Source organism: Furipterus horrens, unplaced genomic scaffold (genome assembly GCF_987537825.1).
Source record: "Furipterus horrens unplaced genomic scaffold, mFurHor1.1.pri manual_scaffold_7, whole genome shotgun sequence".
Classification (NCBI taxonomy): Eukaryota; Metazoa; Chordata; class Mammalia; order Chiroptera; family Furipteridae; genus Furipterus; species Furipterus horrens.
The window spans coordinates 70,034,671-70,052,368 of NW_028327177.1; the positions used below are offsets into that span (position 1 = coordinate 70,034,671).

Here is a 17,698-nt window from a genome sequence, read left to right on the forward strand (position 1 = left end):
AGTTTTGCTGTTAAATAAAGTTCACATAAGATAGTTTCATTAATTCAGGTGGAATGTTTTTTCTTTTGACAAGTGCTAATTTCAGGGATAGGAAAGAGATATATTATTCTGTTTTCCAGCTGTTTTTTTAAATTAGATGTGTTAGAAACATACTTCAAATCTTCCTCTCTAACCTTTGATGTTGACTATAATTTTTGTCCCTTTTCATGCATAATATACACATCTGATTTCTGTTTTAGGTTAAAGGAAATTATTTTTAAAGAAAGAAATTCCAAAGTGCAACTCGAAATTATGGTTCACAGACTTCAAAATGAAATTAAAAAACTAACTATTGAATTAACTAAAGCAAGAGATCAGCAAGAAGATCACATCAGACACTTGAGAGCCCTGGAGAGAGCATTAGAAAAGATGGAGAGGCAGAAAGGACAGCAGCAAGCGGCCCAGGTATTTCTCAGTTCTGTCTGTTAGCCACTGAGTTAACCCAGTCCTGGCTCTGTACTGAAACAACTCTGGTTATATGGTAGACTCAGAGATGCTAGAATGTGCAAAAATAAAATGTTGTGGCAATTTAGCCCGTGGAGTTATTTCTGAATTAAGGCTTCAAGCACTCACGAGGCAACCAGAAGACTTGGACATATTGCAGGTTTTGGGCTGTGTTCCAAGAGCCAGGATTTAAAGTTTTTTGGGGGGTACCTGAAGGTATTTCTTTTATATTTTTATTGAATTTATTGGGATGACATTCATTAATAAATTCTATAACACATCTATATTTTGTACTGTGTGTTCACCACCCAAAGTCAAGTCTCCTTCCATCACTGTTTACCTCCTTTCCCTTTGGTAATCACCATACTTTGGTCTGTACCCATGATGTTTTGTTCTTTCATTTGTTTTGTTTTTTTGTTTTTTGCATAATTCCTTCAACTTTTTAACCCAGCCCATCAGCCCCCCACTCCTCTGACAGCTGTCAGTTTGTTCTCTGTATCTATGAGTCTATTTCTGTTTCATTCTGAAGGTATTTCACTTTCACACTTTCTGGGTTAGAATTTTCATTAAGATCTGTATGCAAGTGAGCAGTAGACAAGAAGTATGTTGGATGCTTCTGAGGCTGTACCTCATGAGACCACAGCATCCTTCTTCTATGACATTTTGAAAATCAACCTAGGCACTAGGTTCTGTTACTTAGAATGCACTTTTCTCTGGGAAACTGGCATTAAAATAGAAGCAGGGAGAATCTGAGGATTGTAATTGTGTGTCTTTTCCTCAGATGCGACTTATTGAAGAGGTGGAGCTCAAAGCTGCGGCTGCTGACCAAGAAATAAACTTACTGCGGACTTCCCTTCATCAAGAAAAGGAGCAAGTGCAACAGCTTCATGAGCTTCTTGCACTGAAAGAACAGGAGCACAGGTAAATGAAAACAAACGAGGAAATATTGCCATTCAAGCACAGGGAAGAATCCACTTGATTCCTTTCCATTCCCCATTCCACAAACACTAGTCAGGGACTGAGCACAGCAGAGAGGCCGTTAGTAGAGCTTCTGGAGGGGATGTGCTTGTGTGGGTGTCCAAATTGGTCTCCTAATGCAGCTGTCAGCTTCCTGACACACAGGTGACTTACTGAGGTGTGGGCTGCAACAGGGAAGCCGTGTTTGCATTTCTGCAAACGCAACAGAAAACTTTTAATAGAACTTCAGCTCACTGCGTGTTTAATTATTCAGTGTTCTTTATTCCTGTGAAGGAGGTATTAACAGACTTTTCCTGTGAAGGGCCGGATAGAAAATATTTCAAGCTTTGCGGGCCACACCTAACTGCCTTTACTGTAGACAAAATGTAAGCCAGCGGGTGTGGCTATGTGCCAGTAAAAGTGTGTTTCCTGAAAAGGCCACAGGCCAGCCGTGTCCGTGGGCGGCATCGTGCTTGCCGTTCTCCGAGTCTGCAGTGGTGGGCACACTTTCAGCTGCTTATCTCCTGCTGCCCCCAGCTGGTTCTCTACTTTCACGTATAAATTAGGTATAGATACTCTGGGAAAAATTGACATCCTGTGTGTGGGCAGGACAGCTATAAAAGCTTGAGGAAAACAATTTAAAAAATGTAAAATTCTGTACTTAATTTCCTTTACAAGTATTTTTAAATATCTTGTTCTTTTTTTTTTTTTTTTTGATTTTTCAATTACAGTTGTCCCATTTTCCCCCATTACTCTCTCCCACCCAACCCACCCCCTCTCCCGCAATCATATCCCTCCTCGTTGTCCATGTCCATGAGTCATTTATTCTTTGACTAAACCCTTCCCTTACTTATCCCCTTTCTCTCCCTCTCCCCTCCCCCCTATTGACTGCTATTCTGCTCTTTGTTCTATTTAGTTCCTTTATTTGTGTTGTTCTTTAGTTTCCTGTATTAGGTGATATCATATGGTATTTTTCTTTCTTTGCCTGGCTAATTTCACAAAGCATAATTCTCTCTAGTTCCATCCATGTTGTTGCAAATGGCAGGAGTTCCTTCTTTCTTTCTGCTACATAGTATTCCATTGTGTAAATGTACCACAGTTTTTTGATCCACTCATCTACAGATGGGCACTTAGGCTGTTCCCAGCACTTGGCTATTGTAAACAGGGCTGCTATGAACATAGGGGTGCATAAGTTCTTTTGAATTGGTGTTTTAAGATTCTTCGGGTATAATCCTAGTAGTGGAGTCGCTGGTTCAAAAGGCAGTTCCATTTTTAATCTTTTGAGGAAATTCCATACTGTTCTCCATAGTGGCTGCACCAGTCTGCATTCCCACCAACAGTGCAGTAGGGTTCGCGTTTCTCCACATCCTCACCAGCATTTGTTGTTTGTTGATTTGTTGATGATGGCCATTCTGACTGGTGTAAGGTGGTATCTCTAGGTGGTTTTTATTTGCATCTCCCTGATGGCTAATGATGTTGAGCATTTTTTCATGTGTCTATGGACCTTCTGTATGTCCTCTTCGGAGAAGTGTTTGTTCAGGTCCCTTGCCCATTTTTTAATTGGGTTGTTTGTTTTCTTGATGTTGAGTCGTATCAGCTCTTTATATATTTTGGAAATCAGTCCCCTGTCTGTGATGTCATTGGCAAATATGTTTTCCCATATGGTTGGTTTCCTTTTCATCTGGCTGATGTTTTCTTTTGCTGAGCAGAAACTCTTTAGTTTGATGTAATCCCATTTATTTATTTTTTCCTTTATTTCTCTTGCTTTAGGAGATGTATCTGTGAAGAAATTGTTACATGAGATATCTGATATTTTCTTGCCTATGTTTTCCTCTAGGACTTTTATGGTGTCACGGCTTACATTTAAGTCTTTGATCCATCTTGAGTTTATTCTCGTGTGTGGTGTAAGTTGGTGGTGTAGTTTCATTTTTTTGCAGGTCCCTATCCAGTTCTCCCAGCACCATTTGTTAAAGAGGCTCGTCTCACTCCATTTTATGTTCCTTCTTCCTTTATCAAATATTAGTTGACCATAGAGGCCTGGGTTTATTTCTGAACTCTCTATTCTGTTCCACTGATCTATATGTCTGTTCTTATGCCAGTACCATACTGTTTTGATTACAGTGGCTTTGTAGTATTGTTTGATATCTGGTGTTGTGATTCCTCCTGCTGTTTTCTTCTGTCTCAAGATTGCTTTTGCTATTCGGGGTCTTTTTTGGTTCCATATGAATTTATGGAGTATTTGTTCTAGGTCTATGAAATATGTCATTGGTATTTTAATAGGGATTGCATTGAATCTGTAAATTGCTTGGGTAGTATGGCCATTTTGATGATATTGATCCTGCCCATCCAAGAACATGGTATTTGCTTCCATTTATTTGTATCTTCCTTGATTTCTTTCTTCAATGTTATGTAATTTTCAGAGTACAGGTCTTTTATCTCTTTGGTTAAGTTTACTCCTAGGTACTTTATTTTTCTTGTTGCTATAGTAAATGGTATTTTCTTTTTTGTCTCTGTCTCTGATATTTTATTGTTGGTGTACAGAAATGCCTTCGATTTCTGTATATTTATTTTGTACCCTGCTTTTTTGCCAAATTCGTTTATTATATCGAGTAGTCTTTCAGTGGAGTTTATAGGATTTTCTAGGTATACTATCATGTCATCTGCATATAATGATAGTTTTACTTCTTCTTTCCCAATTTGGATGCCTTTTATTTCTTTTTCTTGTCTGATTGCTGTGACTAGGACTTCCAACACTATGTTGAATAGGAGTGGAGAGAGTGGACAACCTTGTCTAGTTCCTGAATTCAGGGGGAATGCTTTTAGTTTTTGTCCGTTGAGTATGATGTTGGCCTCAGACTAAATATCTTGTTCTAATTTAAGGAAGCCAAAACCAGAAATAATGGATTTTGTGTTATGGGTTGATTTAAATAAGAAAAAACAGCAGAGAACTCTTAAGGAATGAGCTAACATTTAAAGAAAAAAACACCTTACATCAAAAGATTGGTGAATAATTACAGAACTTAACAGATTTTTTTTCTTGTTAACCAACTACCAATAGCAGTCAGGCTATGTTCATTATATGTCAAAGACTAACCAGAACAGGAGGTACAGGGACATAGACTTCTACAGAACCCTAGAGCCATACAGGGATCCTGAACTGTCTCAGTGAACGTAGATATGGGACACATCTCTGATCCCCATCCCCACTGAACACATAGTCAAGTAAACTCATATTCCTTCTCTGTACTTTCCCAGTTTCTGTGTTTGAAAGTGAAGAGCTCATCTTAAATGAAAATTAGGGAATATAGACTATTTAATGACTATTTAAAGACCTTCAAAAGTTTTCTTTCCAGGTTAGCAGCATCCTATGATTTTTTGTTTTTTGTTGTAGGAAAGAACTTGAAACAAGGGAGTTTTTTAGTGATGCTGAGTTCCAGAAATCCTTAGCCAAGGAAGTAGCTAAAGAAGAGACAAAGCATGAGCAAGAGATAAAAGGATACCAAGAAAAAATTAACGCATTAAAGCAGCAGTACCTGGATTTAGAGAATGAATTTCGTATAGCTTTAACTGTTGAAGCCAGAAGATTTAAAGACGTAAGACTTGGCATTTAGATTTTTATTGAAAACAGAACCAGCAACATATGGTTTGATGACAGAACCATACTTTAGAGTTCTAGCTCTGTGGATATCTTGGCTCTCTGACCTTAAGCAGATCCTTTGAATTCTAGAGCTTTAGTTGTTTCACTGAAGTAATACCTACTCATCAGTGCTGTTGGCCAAAGCCAATGAGATTGTAAATGGTCAGGTACAGAGAGGATTGGGAAACCTGAATCTTGTTTCTGTAGAGCAGGGGCTGGCACACTAAACCCTGGCTGCGGCCTCTATTTGTCAGGTGTTACTAGAACACAGCCATGCTATTGTATACTTTCAACACAGACTACATGGCCTGGCCTTTTCTTCTTGTGCTAAACCTCTGTGATTCTAAACATGAAAGAAGTAAGCTGTTTCCAGAAACAAATATTTTCTAAATATTTGGAGAACTGCTATTTATAAATGCAATTTTGAAATATAGGTTAAAGATGGTTTTGAAAGTGTTGCAACTGAGTTAGCAAAGAGCAAGCATGCTCTTGTTTGGGCTCAACGGAAAGAAAATGAGTCTTCCTCTTTAATTAAAGATCTGACATGCATGGTGAAGGAGCAAAAGACAAAACTCGCAGAAGTTTCCAAATTGAAACAGGAAACAGCAGCAAATTTGCAGGTAATAATATATTGTAACATTATATTTTCTTTTCAGTTTGTTTCTTTGGTTTCTCAAGGGCATGCAGTGATTTTTATGAAATGCACAATTTTAACTTATATACTAATTATGTATTTGATACCTATGATAAAAGTAATCAAACTAGGAGAGTTAATGTGGTTTCAGAATGTACTGTTTATGAATAAAATAGTATTGATAAAATAAGTGAATTAATTTTAAGAAACGTGCTAAGTAACTGGGTCCCAGTTGCATAGTGATAGAGCAAAAATTCTGGCAATGATATTCAAATAGTTTAAGTTTAGGAAATAGCATGTGGGTCACTGGTGCTACTTTTGTGGTAGTGGTAGTTTTTAGATATACCTACTGTAATGATTTTTAAATTAATTTCTGTTGCCATTTTAAACATTAGGGATATTTGCCCACGAGAACTTCCTTCCTGCAAGTGACCTTTAGACTGCTGATGTAAATGCCGAGAAGTTTTGAGTATTACAGGTGTAGTTCCCCTCTTAGGGTTTTAGAATAAAATTCAGAGTGTTTGAAGGAGTAGCCTCTTATAATTTGACTTCTTATTTCCTGACCTACATATAACTTTAATTAACAAAATTAAAACTTTTCCTGATGTAAAATTGAGGAGCATTTACTTGGTATTTGCTTAAATAACATTTTTTTTCTTACTATAAAATGCAAAAAGTAGAAAATAAAGGATTCAAATGTAATAATTACTTTGCATTTTTTTTCAATGTTTTTCGGGGAGTATACAGAGTCAAATCAACACCCTTGAAATCTTGACTGAAGATGACAAGCAGAAGAGTATCCAAATCGAGCTTCTCAAGCATGAAAAGGTCCAGCTTATTACTGAGCTAGCAGCCAAGGAATCACTAATTTACGGTTTAAGGACAGAAAGAAAATTATGGGGACATGAGCTGGCACAACAGGGTAAAATTCTCAAATTTTCAAAGGGAAAATAGCCCATTTTTCTAAATGAGCAAATCTGTATATTGGAGAGAAAGGAAGGACTTCCCTGTCCCCACAACTGAGAGCAAGCTAGGAAACAGGAAATAGGTTATTGTACCAATTATGAGTTATCGCTCAGATTCTTTCATTGTCGCTTCTCTTCCCAGTATAATTGAATTACTTTTCTGAACAGGTATGTCTTAAGAGTGCTATAGCTGAATAAGGTGTTGAAAATAATTCATTCTTATACAGTGATTTCGTATTATTTGTACAGATTCAGCAGCATTCAGTTTTCTAAAAATCTTGGTAACAGTTATCATGTTATGCATAGAGAAATGTGAAATGGTGTGTCAATGAAAACCACTATCCGCTCAGGTAAACTTAACCTCAGTCCATTCCCTTTCCGGTCACTGCACAGCAAGAGATAGCTTATTTTCAGGCATTCACAGATACTTTACAGATGTTGGTTTTAATGGAGCATGGTTCATCTGTCATTCCACCTAGGAATATTTCACATGGTTTTGGTTGGTTGTGTGCCACAACATGACCAATTAAATATGATAGTACCTGCCTGAGTTACTTGTTCTCAATTTGTGGTTTTAGGTTTTCAAATAGCCACAGGTGTTTAAAAGGGCTTTTTGTTCCCTGGTTCTTTCCTCTTCATATTGTGCTAATATTTATCTTCTTTCTTTAATCAGGCTTTCATTTTATTTTATTATATGTTGTTAAATTAGATGTTTATAAAATAAATCCTCCACAGTCTTCTAAAGTTAAGTTACTGGTGATGTTTATTTCTCAGGATCCTGTCTAGCCCAGGACCGTGGGAAACTAGAGGCGCAAATTGAAAGTTTATGTAGAGAAAACGAATCTCTGCGGAAGACAAATGAGCGGGACAGTGACACATTAAGAATTAAGTGCAAAATCATCGAAGACCAAACTGAGACCATCAGAAAATTAAAAGTTGTAAGTTTGATGTTTTATTTTGGGAAGGAGGCATATGGCAGGTTTGAAAAATCTATGGATCAGAGTATCCAGTAAATGCTTGTATCTGTGAATCCCAACTGTTGTGAAATTTGGGACAATTTGTCATGTGTTTCCTATTGCAGTATTTGCCCCTTTGCTTTTAGAAGTGATATATGCCACTCATTTATTAACTTGAAATTACTTACATGTCAACATTTCATGGAGAAAGTTCTTATGGCCCTTTGAAATAACTGGAAATAGTGTTGATGAAAGGTTAGGAATCACAAGAAAATTAACGTTTTATGTTTAAAATATTCTTTTAAAGAATTGTTTAGTATCTTTCAATATTGCCAACTCACTTCTGAAAGTTATGACAAACCTACTTATCCTTAAAGGTATATGAATAGATTACGAGATTCATTCTAGATCCTGAGGACACCATGTGTACCCTTTTATTCAGCTAGGCCTATCTTGGGAGAATACTAACAAGAACACTTGTTTCAGAGCATCTGTCATGAAAATTCTCCAGAGAAATATTTTGAAAATTATCTTGAGCATTAAATCATACTTAAATTTCAAAACTTTTATCTAGATGTTATCTCTTAAAGTGTAAAAATAACTGAAAAGAGGCATTTTAAAGTAACTTCTTAATGGGATTATCACCCATAAAATTAGGAACTCATTCTTTAGAGGAATTATAACTACCTAAGATATGATTTTTTTTCCTCAGTCATTGTAAAGAAAATCCTTGAGAACTTAATTTCATCAAGTACAGAAAATAAAGAAACCTATTTATCCCCATATTGTTTTATCCATAGCTAGATGTAAGTATGAATGCTTGAACTGTCCTGAACAATTATACTGGTATTTACTCAATTGAAAATTTGGTCTCAGTATAGTCAACATTTCAAATATATTGGTCATATATGCTGAGCTGCACTGAAAATTATTAATTTTTTTTAACAGTAACCCTTTTTTCTTTTTAAAAAAATGTAGCCAAGCTTATTTTCTTTTGAAGTAAGGTAAAATATGAAACAGAAAGATTAATGATTTGTATTTAAATTTTACAAGACAAAACCCATGATGCATTTAGTACAGTGCATTGTGTTTGACTTAATCACACTATTAGACTGACGTCTTCTCAATGTGAGCATAGTTTTAAAAGGAAATGACTGTTAATGACATAGTGAAGCCAGAAAACAGATTTTAGTTTTAGATTTTTAGTAAAAACTGTAAAACATTTTTAGATTTTAACCCAGTATTTTTCCCCACAATTTAATACATTTACTTTAAAGAACATTATATCAGCCTCAAAGACATGAGTGTTAATGGTGCTTTCCAAATAATCACATAACATAACATATAGAGATAGCTAGGCATAACTTCTTCCAGCAGTAAAGTCAACATAGCTAATAACTTAAAGGGATAATGACCTAATCTGTAAAATATGGAGTTTGATGTTTTCAACTAAGTAGATTCTATAATTAGCTTCTAATTATGGAAGTCAGAAACAGAAATTTTTTTGAAATGATGTTTCCTCTCCATGTATTATTTTGGTACTTTTCAGTGCATATGGATCACAAGACTCTGATGCTGCAAATAGGGTTATTTTATAAGAATCTTTTATGGCTTTTGTGGTTTCAAGACTTCCCACTCCGAAGTAGTTCAAGGAGTTGTGGGAGAAAATAAACAATTCATGACTTGCAAATGTTGGTCAAGACTATCTGACTACCTTTGCTTAGAATTTTTAGCTTGTAGCACACTGAGGAACTAAACCATATTCTATATGAGACTTAAGAATCTGTACTTAAGTTAGACTTGTTCAGCGTTTGTTTGCCTCCATCTTCTTCCCACGAGGAAAGAAAGGCAAGTGGGGCAGGGGAGAATAAGGGCAAAATTAATATCCACTTCCATCTTCTCACCTGCAGCCCAATGCTAGTGTGCAGCAGGCTGCTCCAGAGGCCCAGACAGCTGAATACAGCAGACCAAGTTCATTAAGATCAACAGCCTGTGTGAGGCCTAGAACCTGCAGACAGGTGGTTTGATTCTCCTGCGTGTATGACTCACAGTACAGAAGACATAATAAAAGGAAGTCTGGGAAGATGTAAAGCCTGTTTGCACATGACATTTTAGCAGTGATGAAATCATTATTTTAAAGGATTTGCACAACAGAAATAGTTTAATTTGTGCCATTGCATCTAGTGAACATCAGTCTTTGCTGTGTTGCTGTTAGCCACCTAGAGTTTTCTTTCACTTTCTGTCATGAGAACATAGATTCTTTCAAATGCAAAATCATGTTAATTGGAATTTTCATTCTGCTGCTTTCTCTTTCCCTTGTACTCCTTGTGTGTGTAATAATTACTAACTTCCTGAAATAAAAAATGTGAAAAGGACAAAAATTTTCTTTGTTTAATAGCACTGAAAGTAGTAGTGATGTTTCTTATTGACTATGATAAACAATATTCTGTAAATCTTTTCTAAAACACTCATTGAACTTTCAATTTATTTCTAATTTGTAGTTTTTATAATAATTTTAAACCATATCTAATTAATTAGGAAATGAGACATCTGGGATTAATAAAGTACTGATTATTTTCTTGAAGTGTTTACAGGAAAGAGAGGAACAAGTCAAAATATTACAAGAAAAGATCACTGAAATACAGAAATGTACTCAAGAACAACTTGATGAAAAATCTTTGCAACTGGATGACATAATTGAGAAACTAGAAAGACACAATGAAAGAAAAGAAAAACTAAAACAACAGTTGCAAATAAAGGAATTAGAACTTGAAGAAATTAGAAAAGCTTACAGGTATTCTATAGTATTACTTATTGAGAAGTAAAATGTGGCTTACTAATTTTGTATAACTGATTTTCTCTAACATTATCTCTTCTCATTCAGTACACTTAATCAAAAGTGGCATGATAAAGGGGAACTCCTCTGTAATCTGGAAATGCAAGTAAAAGAAGTGAAAGAGAAATTTGAAAACAAGGAAAGGAAACTGAAAGCAGAGAGAGACAAGAGTATTGAACTGCAGAAGTAAGTATTATGTCCTCAAGTGCCAGGGCCTCTAAATAGAAATACTGAATTGGGATGTGTGAGATGGGTAGAAAGAGGGAGGGGAAGGGAGCTGAAAACATGTTGGAGGCAGTTATTTGACAAATACTTTCTTTCCCTTCTATCATTCCATCTACAAAGGAGGAAGTAAATGGTTTCCCCGTTCCGTGTCAATATGAGCTTTAAGTTCTCTGTGTGTGTGTGCGTGCATGCACGTGTGAGCGTAGGGCCCGACACATAGTAATTATTGTATGAATATTTGTTTTTATTACTGTACTTATTGTTTTCATGCTGTTTGATTGAAAGCAGCCAGTGGTATTTTTGGCCATTGTGTGTGGACTTCAGAGGAGTAAGTTGCCTGGCCTCTGGGGACACTGAACAAGAGAAGCAGGAGCTGATTTCAAAGGGGAGGAAAACGTGTTCCTGGGTGCTGGTTGTGTGGGTTTTATAAATACTCTAGAGGAAATGCAGGTTTAACCTTCTGAGCTCTATAGCTAGATGTGTTAAAATAATTTATAAAGTTGATTGCCTCGAAAATAGGTAGTGCGGTTTCATGATCAGTCTCATGTTGAGATACAGAGTGGCATAGATAGCAAGGGACATAGACTCCCAAAGCCATGGTTCCCATTCCAGCATATCTCATGGGACCTGGAGTCAGATTCCTCAAATTTTAACCCCATGAAATTGAAAGTGTTAATCCTTTGCAAAAAGATTTGATTGACAGTAGTTACTCATTTATCTGCTGACATACCCTGTTGCACTTTGTTTTTAACCAACTGATCCAGGGTCCGCGTCTTGGAATCTGTTCAAATTTCTCTCCTGCACATCACAGCTTTGCGATTGTCAGTCCTTTAGATTCTATACGAAAGAATCATTCCTGTAAATAGCAATTCCTAAACTTAATAAAAATCATAAAACCTGACAAGTTTTAGAATCCCTTGTATTTCATTGTTAAATGTGTCATTCATTAACAGCAAAACAATAGACCTGATTTTATGTGTTAATGCCTTGATGACTAAGATTGGTATATATGATTTTTAATTCAATGGGATTTTAATAAAATAAGTTTTTAATAAAATAAGTTATTAATAAAATAGATTTTTATTTGTATAGTTTTTTAATGTATAAATTGATTTTTTCTTATATTTTATTTTGAATCCAACAGTGAGGTTGGCAGAACAATCAGGAGTATTCTGTTTTATATTGAAAAATCTCAGTGTAGAGTTTAACTTGCCCTCAGTCACATGGTTCCTCTGTTGTAACTGGGAATAAAAGAGGCTCTGATTTGTGGTCCTAATGTTCAGTCTGCTGTTTCTGTGGGTGATGCCAAAACCAGACAATGTTTTCATTATGGACTTACCTTTTTAAATAAAAGCATTCATATTTAATAAAAAGGAATTGGTGTTTTGCATCTAAGAAACTTTTAGCACTAAAATTTTGTGAATACTACTTAATGTGTTTATTAACCTAGGGTTTTATCTGTTAAGTATTAGCACAAGGAGGCCAGACTTACCTGTTTATAAATGTAAACCTACCTATGGTATACACTTCTCAAATTACTATCACACTGCAAATACATGGAAGAAAAAAGAAATGGTGGTAGACATCTGTGAAGGTGCTTGTAAACAATTTCCTTAGACTCAGAATGAATGAGAACCAGAGTACTCAAACTTTCAGAGGGTGAGAATGTCACAAACGTGCAAAGGTTACCCTACCCTATTCTGCTGGATGGTGAACTGCGTATATCTCTCGAGTTACCTGAGATAGATAGCCTTTTGCTATTTAATGGAGCTATGCTTCTATTAAAATATGAATGTTGTCCTGGCCAGGTGGTTCCGTTGGTTGGAGTATTGCTCTGTGCACCAAAAGGTCACAGGTTTGATTCCCAGTCAGGGCACATTCCTAGGTTGCAGGTTCAGTCCCGTTTGGGAGGGTATGAAATGCAGTCTGTCAATGTTTCTCTTTCTCTCTCTCTTCCTCTCTCTCTAAAATCAATAAATGTATCTCAGGTGAGGATTTAAAAAAAAATGCATGTACAAGCTGCCATCTCAGAAGAAAAAAAGAACATTCTAACTTTTATATGCAGAGATGTTTGGTTTTTGTTTTCTGTTTTTAAGAGATGCTATGGAGAAGCTTCATAGTATGGATGATACCTTTAAAAAACAAGTTGAAGCAATTGTTGAAGCTCATCAAGCTGAAATCATACAATTGGAAAATGAAAAGCAGAAATACATTGATTCTGCAAATTTAAAGGTACTGTAAGTAAAACGCACTTTGATGATCAGTATTGAATTGTTACAGCTAAATAAATTGAGAATTATAAAGAAAAAAGGCAGCATGATTTAATAAACAAATAGATATGAAGAATGTTGCCAAAACTATCATGAAGCCCGGCCAAAATATTGGTATTACTTAGATTTGTTGTAGAATATAATTCTAATGAAATCATAATTAAAAGTTTTATTCTGGCATGTACCTGCTCTGTGATCTCTGGATAAAACTTAACCATCTCACTAACCAGTCTCAGAGCAAAGCCCGTTTGTTTACACATAAGCAGGAGGAGAATCGAATGTATTAAATACAGTCCATCACTACTCTGGAAAAGTTCTCAAGAAGTAAGTGTTGTATTAATAGTTAGGCTTCAGGGCTATCAAGTTCATCATATTAATATCATTGACAAAGGAGCTTTTAATAATACACGTGTTCATTCATGACATCTGGCGTCAGACCCAGGTATTTTTAAAACTCAGCAGGTGATTCTGATGTGACCCCTCTGTTGAGATGCGCTAGCTGAGCGGACAGTTGTGAAATTTCATTTTTCCCTGATTTTGAAGTGGTAATAAGAAACAGATACAGTAGTCCCCTCCCCCGCCCAAATCCACCCCTTTGCTTTCTGAGGTTTCAGTTACCCAACGGAAATTGTGGTCTGAAATAGTAAGTGGAAAATTCCAGAAATCGTTCATGAGTTTTAAGTTGAGCACATTCTGAGTGGCATGATGAAACCATTCCTCCCTGTCCTGCCCTGGATGTGAGCCATCTTTTTGCCCAGAGTCTCCATTCTATATGTACTCCCTTCCCATTAGCATTAGTAGCCATCTTGGCGATCAGATCGACTGTCACAGTATCGCAGCACTTGTGTTCAAGTAACATTTATTTTACTTAATAACGGCCCCAAAGTGCAAGAGTTGTGATGCTGGCAACTTGGACATGCCAAAGAGAAGCCGTAAAGAGCTTCCATTAAGTGGAAAGGTGAATATTCTGGACTTAATAAGGAAAGAAAAAATTGTATGCTGAGGTTGCTAAAATCTACATTAAGAATGAATCTATCGTGAAAGCCTCAAGAAGGAAAAAGAAATTTGTGCTAGTTTTGCTGTTGTACCTCAGACTGCAAAAATTATGGCCACAGAGCGTGATGAATGCTTAGCTAAGATGGAAAATGCATTAAATTTGTGGGTGGAAGACATGAACAAAAAATGTATTCCGACTGACGGCAACGTATTGGCTCAGAAAGCACTGAGCCTATGTGAGGACTTCAGCAAGGGAGCCCCTGAAACAAATGACACCAGGCCATTTACTGCAATGAGGGATGGTCACAGATTCAGGAATAGGTTTGGCATTTTATCACCTCACATTGTCTCAAGAATAAGAAGGGTGAGTACACTACAATAAAATGTTTTGAGAGAGAGCACATCACATAACTTTTATTATAGTATATTGCTCTGATTATTCTATTTTATTGTTAATCTCTTGCTGTGCCTATTTTCTAAATTAAGCTTTTATCATATATATGTATGTATAGGAAAAAATGTAGTATATATGGGGTTTGGTACTATCTGTGGTTTCAGGCAGCCACATATTCCCATGGATAAGTGGGGTGACTGTCTTCTGTAAACTGGAGACTCAGAAATCAGCAGCTGGAAAAAAGAGTCAAACAGAAGAAAGGGAAAGGAATATTCTGTATCATTTTATAATCAAGGTGGTTTGATTAGTGGACATCGCCCCCAGGAGTCTGAAGAGAGATGGATGAGGGCCTTGGAAATAATCACAATTAATAAAGAAGTATAATTTGTTTAAAATTTAGTTCTTTATTTCATGTCAAGTCAACAGATGATTTAAATGTTTTACTTAAAATCTGTGGAGTATTGGCAAGGGTTTATTAGGTCCTAAGATAAGTAGAAGGTTAGGCCTTTGGCTGAAGAGAAAATGCTGAGTTAGGATTTGGACCCCTCCTGTTGATACAGTGTAATATTAAAAGGATATGTCTGCTCAGGAGTTAGAGAAATGGCACCGAGCTTACAGTTGACAATCAAGGGGAAAAAGTGGGAGAAATATTACCTTTCTGAGGGGGAAAGAATAGGAGATCTGTATTAGACATTAAGAAAAGGGATAGGCATGGAGCCAGTTCTGCTGGGAGACCTGTATGTATCACAGAAGAGAGTTTCAAACAGAAATTAATAGTATCAATTACAGAAAATCTAGGGAAGTGTAGGTTAGGAAAAAATGATAAAATGACCCCTCATATAGACAGCAGTTTATAACCACCAACAGCAATTGTAGAAATGCAGTAGGAACCATAGTAATGAGTGTTAGGGAGGGGAGGTAATGTCAGGTTTGGAAGTCCGTAAGGGTCTCGTGTTTAAGGTAAATTCATGTCTCAGCACTCACTGCATCACAGGACAGTGAAAAGATTAAGCCAGAAGACTGTTTCTGTCCAGACATACTACTGAGAAGCTGCACAACCTTCAACAGAATTTTTAAGCTCTAAAATAGAGTTTAAATAAATTACCATGTGTTCATCACCAGAACCTATTGGAAATAGATAATATATGTGTAAGTACTTTGTATCCAGTGTAAACATTATTTTCCCAAGTAGTATTTTAACAAGTTACCTTTTACTAACCTCTTTGCTTTAAATAAATGTTGCTAATTGCAAAATGCATAAGAATCAATTTTTGACTCTTTTCTTTCAGAATGCCTTTTAAAATCTATTTAAGAAATTTAATACTAAAATTTATATTTGATTTAGGTTCATCAGGTTGAAGAAGAAATGCGTGAACTTCTGCAAGAAAACTGCAAGAACAAAAAAGCAATGGAAGCAAAAATTAAGCAACTTGCTTTTGCACTAAATGAAATTCAGCGAGACTTCTGATAGTTCTGAGAACCAATTGAATTGAAATGGACCAGCAGACCTATTGTAAAAATGATTAAATGTTGTAACAGTAGTAACTGCTACGACTTTGAAATGTCTCTTTCTACACATTTCATTGTTTATATTTTTAAAAATTTGAAAAAGTATTTAATTGTATATGTAGGTTTTTATAATAAATTGTTGATAAATATGTGTATTAGAAAAACGTATCAAAATAACTAGACTTAAGACACTTTTTTTGTTTCTGTGCTATACATTCTTTGGTAATTACACATTTGTCCATATGTAAATGAAAATTAAGTTAGCTTTTTGACTATATTAGGGAAAGTATTTTAATAGTTGTTGCCTTATTGTAGTAATGAAGAACTAATTATATTTGTTGATTGTCCTTTAGTTGATGTAGTAGCTCCATTCTTTCAAAATGCTCATACATAGAGCCAAAAAGTATCTGAAATATGCGTGGTCAAAAGATGTCGCACTCTTAAGAAAACACATATTGCCATCTCCATATACTCATAATGACCCCTTTTTATAATGCATCTGACTTTTTCATTAAAGATTACATTTAAGGTTTCATAATCATTGTTCCTCAAAAGGAACACTACTCTTCCACCCTCGTTTTCCCATTTTCCCTTTTAATCACTGTATATATATAAAGAGAATTCTAATGTTGCAACTGGAAACAGTTTTCTTTCATTTCATTTGGTCATTTATTCTATTTTACTTTTGTCATCTTCTATGTTCCTGTGTATATAGGACAAAAACCTAAATACTATTCTCCTTACTGTTTTTGAAAGAGAATATGACACCAAGTTTTTAATGAATAGCCAGTGAACTAAGTATTAAAAATTAAATGGAATGAAAAAATGTAAATGCTTCTAAAAGAGAGGGTCGCAGTTCATTATGGGCAAGCTTCACACTGACATCTGTGGGACAGCGTTGAGCATACCAAGGTGTCATGGGAGTTAGGGGGAGGGGAGGGCATAGGAAATATTTGGGAGAATAATAGCTGAAAACTTCCTAAACTTGACATAAAAGATCAACCTACAGACCTAAGAATTTCCATAAAACCCAGGCTAAACATGAAGAGAACTACACCTAGGCACTTTGTAGTTCAACTGTTGGGAAAACCTTGAAATCAACAAGAAAATATGGTTTATCTCATATAGAGGAGCAATATAATTAACAGTTGACTTCTCATCAGAAACAGTGAAGGCCAGAAAGCAGTGGATGACATTTGAAATATGGAAAGATAAAAACTAAGGAATGCTACATCTTCAAAATAAAGATAGAAAATGTATTGCTAGCCAAACTATCTGAAAAGAAATGTTAAAAGACTGTCCTAAAGGCCAAAAGGAAATGATATCAGACAGTAACTCAAATCCACTTGAAAAAATAATATTGGAAACAAGTGGGTAAATTTTTATATGAGATCATAAGTATATTTTTCTTCTCTCAGAAGACTGTAAAGCGATAACATTGGATTTTTAGCATCTATAGATGTGATACATGACAAAAATAGCATGAAGTTGGAGGAGGGAAATAACAGCTATATTGTAACTTACTTTACCAAGTTAACACGGATCTAAAGAAGACTGATGAATTAAAATGCACACTGTAATAGTTAAAAAGTCAACAGAGCAGGTTCCACTTCTGGAATGGAGCACGAGGAACTCTGTGGGCCTGTTTCCCAGCAAAACCCTAACTGGCAAAGATTTTAAAACACCCACTTAAAGTCTCTGAAGATTGTCCCAGGAGCGTACAGCAAACAAAGACATTTATTTAAGAAGACCTACTAGATCTCTGTCAATAACAAAAGCCTGAGGCACTGAATCATATTTATCTCCCACCGCCTTCTTTTCAGCCTGATGGAAGTT

The 17,698-nt window shown here is 35.8% G+C and overlaps 1 protein-coding gene across 2 annotated transcripts in view; it reads left to right on the forward strand.

Annotated features, from left to right (window-relative positions):
* The window catches only part of LRRCC1 (leucine rich repeat and coiled-coil centrosomal protein 1), a 34,342-nt gene extending 17,838 nt beyond the window's left edge, over positions 1–16,504 (forward strand). For both annotated transcript variants that reach the window (XM_090283779.1, XM_090283778.1), the window contains 10 exons: positions 240–444; positions 1,265–1,404; positions 4,832–5,033; positions 5,512–5,697; positions 6,459–6,633; positions 7,451–7,614; positions 10,218–10,426; positions 10,517–10,654; positions 12,790–12,925; positions 15,699–16,504. In XM_090283779.1, coding sequence (XP_090139905.1) covers positions 240–444; positions 1,265–1,404; positions 4,832–5,033; positions 5,512–5,697; positions 6,459–6,633; positions 7,451–7,614; positions 10,218–10,426; positions 10,517–10,654; positions 12,790–12,925; positions 15,699–15,821 — 1,678 coding nt within the window. In that variant the 3' untranslated portion in view covers positions 15,822–16,504. The remainder of the gene's footprint in view (positions 1–239; positions 445–1,264; positions 1,405–4,831; positions 5,034–5,511; positions 5,698–6,458; positions 6,634–7,450; positions 7,615–10,217; positions 10,427–10,516; positions 10,655–12,789; positions 12,926–15,698) is intronic.
* Positions 16,505–17,698: the final 1,194 nt, after the last annotated feature.